This window comes from Silene latifolia, chromosome 11, assembly GCF_048544455.1.
Source record: "Silene latifolia isolate original U9 population chromosome 11, ASM4854445v1, whole genome shotgun sequence".
NCBI lineage: Eukaryota > Viridiplantae > Streptophyta > Magnoliopsida > Caryophyllales > Caryophyllaceae > Silene > Silene latifolia.
The window spans coordinates 1,888,504-1,901,245 of NC_133536.1; the positions used below are offsets into that span (position 1 = coordinate 1,888,504).

Below are 12,742 nucleotides of genomic sequence, written 5' to 3' on the forward strand. Positions count from 1 at the left end.
GCATTAGTGCGCAATGCATGTATAATTTAATTTAATGACGGTTGTTTTTTTAATATAAGTCTAGTTGTCAAGCATGCTTCGTTTAACTTGTCCATAACTTGAATCAAGACACTAAAATTGTATTTTTGTTTACTAATTAGCAAGTCTTATTTCAAACAGGTGATATTCATTTTAAATTATTAAATAAATAAAATATGTTCATTATATGTTTAAATGAAAATATTTTTTAATAAAAAGTTTTGATCAGATTATTGTTGGTAAATTACAATGAGTTATTTTTCAATAATTAAATGATCACTTTTTATTATAACATGACGATATTTTTTCTCGTTTTAAGTTCAAACGTTTAAAATGAGAATTTTCTTATAGCCATGGGCCCATGGCCATGCAATAAGGTGAGTCACTTGCATCGGGATGAAGGGAACTAGTGACACGGTCCTTAGGCTCCGATTAAAATCTAACATTAATGAAATATAGTCGGGTCAATTTATGTTTCTGGTCAAATTCAAATCTAGTTGTTTTATCAAATCTACTACCTTATAATACGAGTACATCAATTTAACACTACTACTATTACTATTACTACTTCACTTCACTCACCTTTTCATAACATTTTTTCATAATCGTAACTTCATATCAACCTACATTGTTTAAATATCGTCAGGTTATCATATTATATCATATCATATATCGTATCATATAAATATTATCGTATTATTAACGTAAACTGAGAATTAAGAGTAATAGTTAATAGTGATGGGATATAGAGCTGACGACGATTACGACTACTTATTCAAAGTAGTCTTAATCGGAGACTCCGGTGTCGGAAAATCGAACCTTTTATCCCGATTTACTCGTAACGAGTTCAGTTTAGAATCTAAATCCACCATTGGAGTCGAATTCGCAACTCGTAGCATTCGTGTTGATGATAAAGTTGTTAAAGCTCAAATTTGGGATACTGCCGGTCAAGAAAGGTATACTTCTCTCGCTATAATCAATTTTGTTGATTTTTATTCTTGATTTTATGCGTAGATCAACTGCATTGTGTATTGGATCTGGATTTGTTAAGGAATTAGTGATATAATTGCTCGATCGATTGTTTGTTTGTCGGTAAAGTAAATGATGTTGATTGAGTTCATTAATGTTAGATTTTATCTAAGATCGTAATTTGTTACGGAATTAGTGATCTAATTGATTGATCATGTGTTCTCATTGAAGTAGATGATTTTGATTGATTGCATTAATGTTAGAATTTATTTCGGATAGTAATTTGTTATGGAATTAGTTATATATTTGATCGATCGTTTGTTCTTAGTTGAAGTAGATGATTTTGATTGATTTCATTTATGTTAGAATTTACCTCGGATCGTAATTTTGTTGCGGAATTAGTGTTAAATTTGATAGATCGTTTGTTCCTCAGTGAGGTAAATGATGCTGATTCGTTTCAGCGCTGTTACATTGTTTCTCCGATCTAGATTTGTTACGGAATTAGTGATATATTTGATCGATCGTGTCAGTGAAGTAGATGATGCTGATTCATCTCATTGCTGTTATATTTTACCTCGGATCTGAATTTGATTAATTTGATCGCGGTTAGATTGCGGACTTGTAAGGTTTTAAGGTATTGATCAATTCCAGAATTAGTGATAAGAGTACACGATGAAATTACCTACAATTGATTTGTTTGTTTTAGCTGTGGTGATCTCGATATTCGATTTTATCAATTGCTCATTGATAGAGTAGGCGATGAAATTACTTGCAATTGATAGTTTGATATATGAGCTGATAGATTGAAGATCTGGTATTATTGTTATTGTAATTTTCGATACATGATTAACTTGACCGCTCATTTGTTTGACGCAGTAATTTTGTAAGATGAGAAAATGTATGAGCTGGAATTTCGATTTGATTGTGTAATTGTGTGTTTCTTGGCTGTTTTTAAGTTTGACTGAGATTTGATATTCGTATAAAGTATGAATTATTTGAGCATGTGTGAAGGCGGTAGTATAGTCTTTTGTATAATTTGCTGCATTCTGTATTAATACTTGACTGTAGTACTGGCACCAAAACATCAGTCACATTTTACATCCTTTTCATCAGGTACCGTGCAATTACGAGTGCATATTACCGTGGAGCTGTAGGCGCATTACTCGTTTACGACAGTACCCGTCATGTCACATTCGAGAATGTTGAAAGATGGTTGAAAGAACTCCGAGACCACACAGATTCCAATATAGTGATAATGCTAGTCGGAAACAAGGCAGATTTGCGGCATTTAAGAGCCGTTTCCACTGAAGATGCACAGGCATTTGCCGAGAGAGAGCAAACCTTCTTTATGGAAACCTCCGCGCTTGAGTCTATGAACGTTGAAAACGCCTTCACTGAGGTGCTCACTCAAATATACAAGGTAGTCAGCAGGAAGGCTCTCGAAGCCGGAGACGATCCTGCTGCGTTGCCCAAGGGTCAAACCATTAACGTGAAGGATGATGTTTCTGCTGTTAAAAAGGTCGGGTGTTGTTCCGCATAGTCCATTAATATACTGCCCAGAGAATTATTACAGTAGATTAGCGGGGAGCGTCACAATTATAGAGCTTGTTGCGGAATTTGTTAAGGTTTATGCCAATGAGAATTATTGAAGCGGAATTGATCTGGATTCGCTTCCAACTTCTCTTATCGTCTCTTACGGGATCTTTCTTGTTATATGATCTCGGCTGTATTTGTAGCTTTCACTCTGTAATTGATTTTTATTTTGGTTTCAGAGAAAAGACTGTAACATTGAAAATTTGAAGTGTGTATTACTCGACTACTCGAGTCTGAACCCGATCAAAACAAACTCGAGATGATCTAGCCCACTCAAAAAAATACTCTATATTTCCATACAAATCTGTTCCTTAAATACATCTCATTGGGTTGTATTTATCATTTCCCTTAATATTTTATCATTTGTTACTCGTTGGAGTTGCTTAGTACATGAACATGCATAGCACACATTTCTATATTAAGACGTTCGGCTCGAACATGTTATTATAGGGAAGGGATAAGGTAAACGAGTTAAAGAATTCAACTAGACTTATTGAATAATTGAAGTTATTAAATTAGACATGCAGAGCGCATGAGACTCAAAAAAATATAATATTGCTCAAAAATTATATTTATAAATGGTAATATACTCAGAAAAAATGTGTACATGCTCAAAAACTACAAAATATGAGGTACTACCTCAGATGCGTAATCCTTTTTCTCCTATAGTAGTACTAATTACTAGACGAACCAGTTAATTGCAAGTTGTAACATTTGGTATTACATGTATCGTTGGAATGATTAATTGAAGAAAAATATCGAAATGCTACACTATGTATTTTAATACTGTTATAAGTAAGGGGGCGTTTGTTTCGTGCACGGGTATGGGGTTGGAATCAGGAATCATACCCGGGTGGTATGGGTTTGGAACTTGATTCCTAATACCTTGTGTTTGGTTCATTTTTGAGTGGTATGGGTTTGAACATCAATTAAGGTTAAAATGCGTAAATTAAAGTATTATAAATAATAATTTTCAATATTATAAAATCATGAAAATGATTAGTTAATCAAATAAGTATATAAAAAATTGGATTTACAATATGCTATAATTTGTTTTTTCATATTTTTGATCAATTTAGTTTGATATCCGTGGGTATCAATCTCATACCCACCCCCTCCTTGGGTATGAGAAACCCATACCTCATGGGTTTGAGGTATGGGTATGAAACCCTTGTATTTGTCAAACAAACACTTGGTATGGGTTTGACTCATTCCAAACCCATACCTCATACCTTTTTTGGATGAACCAAACACCCCCTAATAGAATCTTATATTCTAATCATTAAATATATATTTTATTTATCATTTAAGAGTTATATTTGTTATCATTGTTTTCTGTATTTGTAAAATACATCTCTTTTTTTTTTCATAAGGAGAAGTAATTTAATTAAAACGAAATAAGATAGGCTTTGTTTGGGACAACTAAACAATAAGATAATTGTTTTATAAGTAATTTGCCTAATTAATGGTAAGATGGAGGTACCATGACAATGTCAACAAGTTTGTATCCCTTGTCCTATGTACTGTGCTGACCGACGTCTCCTTTATAACATACACATGCAAAAAAAAAAACACTATTAAAGAGGTTTTGTGATCATTTATATGATTAATTATCCTTCAACCTAGCTACAAAATTAAACTTTCTTTTTTAACAGTGTCTCTTGAGTGGTTTTCACTAAGTTAATGTTTTGAACCAAATGGGTTTGGTGTAGTGGTTGCTCACTTCATCCCTTAACCATGAGGTCAGGGGTTCGATCCCTACCCATGGGAATGAAGCAAACTCTTTGGCCAGCCGTTTACCTCTTCGAGAGAGCACCCGCGGCGAGGGGATTATACACTATTGCCGACGGTGGACACCCCGGTTTACACCAAAAAAAAACTAAGTTAATGTTTTGACTATTTCGCTATTACAGAGAACGGGTTACTTAAATTTAAGGGTTGTTCAAAGAAACCTCATATATTATAGAGGGTTTATATCCAATATTGATAAAGCAAATGACTAGATTATATTTAGAGTAGGAGGAAGTATATTGTTTGGAAATTAACCCCAACATCAAAGTATTAATTAAAATAAATTAATATAACTTTTGTACATTTTGTACATAGAATACTAATGTTTTTATTTAGTAATTTATGTTTTTAAGCGTGTAAATATTAGGAGTTGGGTTAGTAGACACGACATTAAGACACTTAAAGTGGCTAGCTATGTTAGAGTAATGGCTCGAGACTTTATAAATAATGTCATTAGTCATTGTCAAAAAAGTGCGAGTGTAGTGCTTAATATCCCGAGCTGAGGTTCATTAGTCGTCATTGTTGAAAAAGTGGGAGTGTTGAAGGATTATAATATTGTTACCGTTGAATAATAATACAAGATAATGGGATGTATGGGTTAATCCAAAACAAAATATTGTGTACTTTACAAGGCTTATATTTTACTCTTTTACTCCGTATATTATTTGTACCAAAAATCCCAACACATACAATAATTATCAATCAACTTGTTAAAATCCTTATAATACTTTTAGGTAGTGTTTGGGAACCCTCATTCATTTGAATAATTATATTTGAAATCTGAAATTTTAAATGAAGAAATTGAATTTCAATTTCACTGTTTGGCAATATGTAAAATTCTAAATAAAATATAAGTTGCCAAAGAGACCATTATATATAAGATTCAAGATGCATGGATTGATATATACTTATAGAAACAAACAATTTTGCAATTTTAAGTTTTATTCAATAACAACCACGAGAAGACAACATCGAGGCTTAATCAAAGTTACAAGACAAACACAATCATGCATAACATATATAGGAAGACATAAACATAAAGTATGTAGTTGATGAACAATACTAGCAAGTTTTAGGTAGATTATTCATTGATAATTCAACAAAAAAAAACCCAAGGATATTTGGGCGTGCACACTGTAATTAAAGTCATTGTCTTTGAAAATTCGCATGCACATTCGCCACAACAGTCGAAGCTATTCCTGCAAGTTTCAAAAGCTTCTCTACAGGCGGTCGGGTATGGATAATCAAGCATAATATCGGAGAGGGGATTAAATTGGCGAGTAGCAATTGCGGATTCAAGAATGGTTGCTAGCACCACAAAGGCCAACAATGCCATCATACTCACCATTTTCATTTTCTTATTAGAAATGTTGTTGATTATATTGTTTGTTGTTTGTGTGTTTGTGTTGTTTGTGGCAAGCTTAAGACTCTTTTTATAGCCATGTAATCAAATTATTAATATGATGATTAATAATCATTTTCAAGCTACCTAATTATATTGTTTAATTTCTTTTTTTAACATTATCTCATATAACGGTTTTCGTTACGGTAATGTTTTGACTATTTTGCCATTACTGAAAACCGGTAACCCATATCAAGGGGTTATATGAAAAAAACGGTTTTATTTAAATAGGCTCTTTTATCAGAATGGAGGGAGCAATATATTCTACTAATATACTCCCTCGAATTTCCTATTATCTTCCCTCTTTCCTTTTTCACACAAGTTTGATTATCTTCCCTCTTTCTTTTTTTGGTAAGTTTTATTCATTTTTTATTAATTTCTCTCTCCTAAAAAATCAACAACTTTCATTACTTTATCTATTCTTTATTCATCATTCATTCTTTATTATTTTCTCTCACCTATAAATTTCACAACTTACAATACATTATTCTACTTTATTCCTTCTTTCTTCCCCTTTCTTAATTTTTGTGCCCAAAAGAAAGGGAAAGATATAAGGAAATAAGAGGGAGTATAACCCTAATAATTAGTCATTCTTTCCGCTCATTTATTTACCAGTTTATTTTTTTTCCCAAAAGGTGAATGGAAACTTTTCAATTAAGCCACAAAAAAGTCAAACTAACAGCTTTAAGTTTTTATTGTTTGTTATTCGTTGTAGTAGCTTAGTGGTGCTCGGAATTTTTAAATAGCGAAGGGTCAAGGTTATAAAATGAGACATGCACAAGGCACGACCAGTGGCGGAGCCAGGAATGTAAGTCAGCGGGGGCGAAAATTTTCAGCAGGGACGAAACTGTACTATTATAAGGGGGTCTCAAAAAAATTCGAAAATTTTAACTAAAAATTTCAAAACTTTCAAACACTAGCGGGACGACCGCCCCTACTAGCCCCTCCTGGCTCCACCACTGTGCACAAGGCACATTTGACATTTCTACATTAAGACGTCGTGCTCGAACATTTTATATAGGGAAGGGATAAGGTGAAGGCTAAGTTAAAGAAGTCAACTAGACTTATTAAATAAACTGAAGTTATTAAATTAGACATGCATTGCATCCATTACTATATTAGTACTAAACGAACTAGTTAATTGCAAGTTGTAATATGGCGTATTCTGTATATTGCCAGATGATTAATCTATGAGATATATAATAGGAATAATATAATGTGTTAGCGTATTTTAATACCCTAGTAAGTTGTAAGTCATATAGATATAATCATATATTCGAATTTTTTTCCAAAATGGGCTCAAACACAAACAAATTAACGAAATGGGTTGAGTTTCAAAGTATTTATCTAAAATGGGTCCACTCATCACCGAAACTAGGCTCGGATTCAAGTCGCTTTCCCGCTCAACGACCTTAGCCAAAGTGTCGCTTAATGGTCCACCCAAACCTCAGTATGCTACTTCAAGGCAAGTCGCTCGGGGAGTAAGCGATTTCACTTCAAATCGCCCTCCCCCGCAGCGACTGGGTCTTTGCCAAAAAAAAAAAAAAAACCTTGTTACATAGAATCGAACTCAAGACCATGCACAAAAGTGATACTTATTGTCTACTAATAACCACCAGAACAATCAAATGTATAGTGCTTAAATAAAATATTGAGTAACTATTTTTCAAGTCCCAAAACGTATTTATTAATGTTAACATTAAATATGTAATTTTAATCCCCCTAATAAGTCATAACATTATTCTTGGAGTTATGGTTAAGGGTGTGAAGTTATTTCTTTAAATTCTGGGTTCGATTCCCATCATCAACACTTTTGTTTTTTTTTTTTAATTTTTTTTTGCCAAGTCGTTGAGCGGCTGAGCGGTTTGGCCTCAAGTCGCTCTCCCGCTGAGCGACCTTAATCTGAACATAGTATCGCCAAAACCGAGCCTATATGGACCCATTTTGGGTAATTAGTTTCAAAGTCACCCCACTTCATTAAATTGTTTGTTATAAAACTCCATTTTGGAAAAAAATCCTATTCGTTCGGTTGTTACTTGTTAGATACTTATTTCATCCCGATTATTTGTTTATCTTTAGTTTTGGCACAAAGACCAATGAAAGAGGAGTGAAACAATTATTGGATGACAAGTGGATCAACTTGACTGTGGAGTATCAAATTACCCATCAAATGTATACATAATATAAAAAGGTAAATAATTGACTGAGACACCATAAAATGGAATAATTAAATAATTGACTGGAACGGAGGGAATATTATATTTATTACTCCCTCCAATTTCCTATTATCTTCCCTCTTTCCTTTTTTACACTAGTTTGATTATCTTCTCTCTTTCCTTTTTTGATAAGTTTTATTCCTTTTTTTATTATTTTCTTTCTCATAAAAATTCAACAACTACCACTACTTTATTTATTCTTTATTTATTATTCATTTTTTATTATTTTCTCTCTCCTATATACTTTACAACTTACATTATTATATTCATTCCTTCCATTAGTTCTTCCCCTTTCTTATTTTTTGTGCCCAAAAGAAAGGGGAAGATAATAGGAACTTGGAGGGAGTATTTAGAACTTTTATTAGTTATATTTTTTTTATTGTTGTGTAGTTGTGTAAAATACTATCTCTAATATATATACTCCGTATTATTCTATTTTTTTAGATTTGTCCTTGACTTTTATGTATGTATGTATGTATGAATATTTTACTAGGATTAGTTTTACTATTGCCAAATGAGTGAGTAACCAGGTAATATTTCGGCTGTAAATTGTTTTGTGCTTAATAAAATTTGCGTTTAAATTTGTGCTATAACTTTGTAAGGTAGTCGTTTGAATTGTCTACCTCTAAACTTGAGATTTTGTTCAGGACAACTAAACAATAACATTATTGTTTCGTAGTCAATTTGCTTAATTAGTTGTAAGAGAAATGTATCGTGACAATGGTTACGACTTCGTATTCTCATCCCCTATGTATTTTACTACTGGACTCACACCTCAATTAACCAAAAATAAGAAGACTCGTAAGGAGTTGGTTTACTATTAAGCCTATAACAAAATTATTACCATAAAATATGGAGAACAAACTAATTTCGAAAGTATCATGTACATAATTTTTTTCCTCGTCATTTATGCAATAAGTGGATTATACATCTCATATACTACCACCAGTTTATACTTCTAAGCATTATAACAAAGTTTTTGAGCTTTGTTTTAAAAATTATGAGTCTTACTATAAAGTTTCTGAGTTCATTTACTAAAACATTAAGCTCAAAAAAATTACAATAAAACTCAAAAACATTATATATAAAACTTACATAAATTTGAGTTTTGATGGAAAAAAATTAAAATCTAAATTATAAACTTTATTAAGCTCAAAAAATATACACATATGCTCAAAAATAAATAGATTTGAGGTAATAAGCTCAAAAAAAATAGAAAAATGCTCAAAAACAAATAAAATCTGAGGTAATACATCCGATGTATGTTCCTTTTTCTCTCATTTATGTGGTGACTTTAAAACCAAAATGAATAAGGCTCTACTGGTGAATACATTTATATGCATAACTTTTTTCAACGTTAAGTGAACAAGGATCATTCCGAAGGTTACATATAACAGAAGAAAAATTAAATCCATTGCCGGTTGATCTAAATGTATACGGTACATAGGAGAATCAGCAATTCTTGCGTACGACGTTGTACCCGTGTTTTTGGAGAAAAAGTGACCATTTTGTGGTAAATAGTAATCACATTATGGTAAATAGTCATTATTTAAAATAAAATGATCAATATTTTATCAAAAAAATGATCACTTTTTTTATCGTCACACATACGATTTTTTAGGGTAGGTTTTGCGTAGGAGAATTAGTCATGATCATTATCCCTTCTCTAGCATGTACGAGTCAGTACCTCTTCCAGGCTGCAAGTGAGTCATTTATGTGGTGGCATTAATAATTCTACACAAAATTTTGTGCTAGATGCGGTGCTAAAATTAATAGATCAAATAAAAATTGGCCTTAAAACAAATAAGAAATCTTTCATTCCCATTTATTTTAAAAAAATGTTGTTTACCCACTTTTAATCTTAAGTTAATTATATATTTGCGTTAAGAAAATCATTATGATACCGTCTCATATAAAAAAATTAGTAATTGATCATACACCATCCCTTCTATAATATAACCTACAATAATATATGATTTTTCTAGGTCAACAAATATAATAACAAGCTCATGAATTTTACGGGTTTAAAAAAATTATTAAAGATTAATAATTGAGCTGGTCGAATGCTTATTATATAAAAAATATAAAAATACAGACGAGCCTTTTCGGTCTGAAATGATAAGACAGGATTTTGTAACCATTTTATAGTTAGATCAGATATGACCACTATTGAAAAACCAGTTATCCTAAACTGTAACACTGCATATACTATTGTGGTTACATTTAACAAGAATATCCTACACTGTATGCTAAGTTGGTTTGCCGGCAGTGGCGGATCTTGAAGATATTTTCTAGGGGGGCCGAAAAGTAAATAACCGAATTTTTAATTACGATTAAAAAGACGATCATTTATATAATTTAAAGAGAGGCATTATAAACACAGTTTCTTATATAAACACATCTTTACACACGCACACAAAAGTCACACATGTAAGAAAAAATAAAATCTTAAAATCTTAACTCAAAATCTCCATTATAGTAAGAGAAAATTGTTGATTACAGCCTTTTAAAAATCACTTTTTGAAAATTACAGCCTTATATAATTTTTTTTGAAAATTACATCCAAAATATTACTTTTCTTCTAAAATTGCACCAACTTGAGATTTTCGGTGAATTTTGATGATGTTTTTATGATGTTTGGGGTGATTAATTGGTTTGTGTCAAGGAGAGGTAAGAAATCTGGGTAAGTAGGCTCTCAAATAATAAATGATACATCATAAAAACATCATCAAAAATCACCAAAAACCTCAAGTTGGTGCAATTTTAGAAGAAAAGTAATATTTTGGATGTAATTTTCAAAAAAAATTATATAAGGCTGTAATTTTCAAAAAGTGATTTTTAAAAGGCTGCAATCAACAATTTTCTCATAGTAATGATTAGTTCAATAAAAATATACTTTGACACAAATAAATAAAATTTAAAAATTATATTAATGACCAAAAAAAAATATTGCACTATCAAAACGAAATTCATAGTTAGCTTTTAATTTGTAATTCCTCCCGTGTCCTGGTCATTTGTTTTACATTTTTATTTTAGGCTATCTTATTCATTTGTTTACTTTTTTATATTAGACATGTCTTTGATGAGTTATTTGATCATCCAATTCGATTAAGCATTATCATCTAATAATATTCCCCTTAAATAGTTCCATACCCTTTCTTTAATCTTGTGTCAAAAGTAAAGGTAAATAAATGACCGGACGGGAGGAGTAATGAAAATTAACGATAATTGATCATATATTTCCTTAAACATTATGAGAAGTGTTTTCAAATGCTTAAAAATTCAAAGTCACTAATAATTACAGCTAGTAAATTATGAACACATTATGATTCCCCAATCACTAATCAAGTTTGGGAAAGATAGTTATAGTCATTGATTTTGTAACTTTGTAATCAACGAATCATCATTAATCATTATGCAAGTGGGGGAATGTTTCTATTTTTTATTACTTTTTTTCATATTACAATATAAAATTGTAAATTCTAGAGTAGGGTCTTTCTTTGGGCTTTTATTGAGGGGGGCCAGCCGGTTAAAATACAAAAAGTTTTACACAAATTGTTTAATAAGGCGGTCTTATAGTATAAGACCGGCCCATTATTTAAAAGCCCTAAGAAATCAAATATTTATCACAAATACAACCCCAACCGAATGGTATCTCCGTATGTCTTCTTTCCTGATTGAAAACCAAATTTTCTAAGCCAATTAACCTATGCCAGCAACGGCTACCTCCACCCTGGCTCAGATGCGACGATACACAACCGACTATACACTTCTACACCAATACTTAACTCAAACAGTCAAACACATAAATTTTCAACTTACAACATAAAGTTTTCAAACTAAATTTAGTAGTTATTAAACTAAAATCTCACTCAACATTAATAAAGCAGTACTAAGAATTTTTTTGGCAAAATTGAAAGCCTTGAGTCTTCATCTAATCTAAGAGGTTTTCAAATTAAAATGGTGAGTTTTGAAGTTAAATATAAGCGGAAACTAAAGAAATTCAATTAATCAAAAATCATAGACCATAATTTTCAACTTAAAACACAAAGTTTTCTATTTAAAAACACAAGTATTCAACTTTAAAAACTGGAACATGGAAATCAAATACGAAACCTAGTTGTCAATTGTTGGAGTCGAGGAGCCGTCAGCGATGCTTATCGAGATCTTAAGCTTTGAGCTTCGATTGATTGATGGAGAGATGAGGACTGGACTTTTCGTGGCCGTGGAGGAGGAGGTGGTGGTAGTTAGGACGTGGGCTGCAACTCTGCGACGGAGATGGAGAAGTTGGGGTAGGGAGGAGTTGAGGACATGAACGGAGAAGGAGAGGACGCGGCTTGAAAATGCAGTGGACTAGTGGATGGTTTTATATATTTTTTTTAAATTTCATCCTTTTGTTGGACTAATCTCTTCTATGTTATAGGACGGTCTTATAGGAGAGTTAAAAGTTTTATATGCTTCTTTTGAGATTTAGTAGTTGGGCCACAATTACAAGGGGGGCCTGGCCCCTGCGCATGATAATGGAGATCCGCCCCTGTTTGCCGGCCGTATTATTTAGATCGGTATTGCTGAACGGATCAACGCAATGAAATGGTGTTCAAGATGATACAAGTTCTAGAATTTGTTTTTTCGTTTTAATGTTATTTAATAAACTAATTATCGTTTCAGCGCTTATTTGAAGCTATTTCTTGTTAATGGATCAACTTTAAGTAAAAGCCGCTTCTACTTGGTTGGTGAACCCATTGACAAGAAA

General features: G+C 32.0%; 1 protein-coding gene across 1 annotated transcript; it reads left to right on the forward strand.

Moving 5' to 3' along the window:
• The first annotated feature begins 548 nt into the window (after nt 1-548).
• LOC141610595 (ras-related protein Rab11B) lies at nt 549-2,784 on the forward strand. The gene is made up of 2 exons (XM_074428762.1): nt 549-974; nt 2,101-2,784. Exons 1-2 carry the CDS (start codon nt 757-759, stop codon nt 2,525-2,527), a joined length of 645 nt encoding a protein of 214 aa, XP_074284863.1. The 5' UTR covers nt 549-756; the 3' UTR covers nt 2,528-2,784.
• The last annotated feature ends 9,958 nt before the right edge of the window (nt 2,785-12,742 follow it).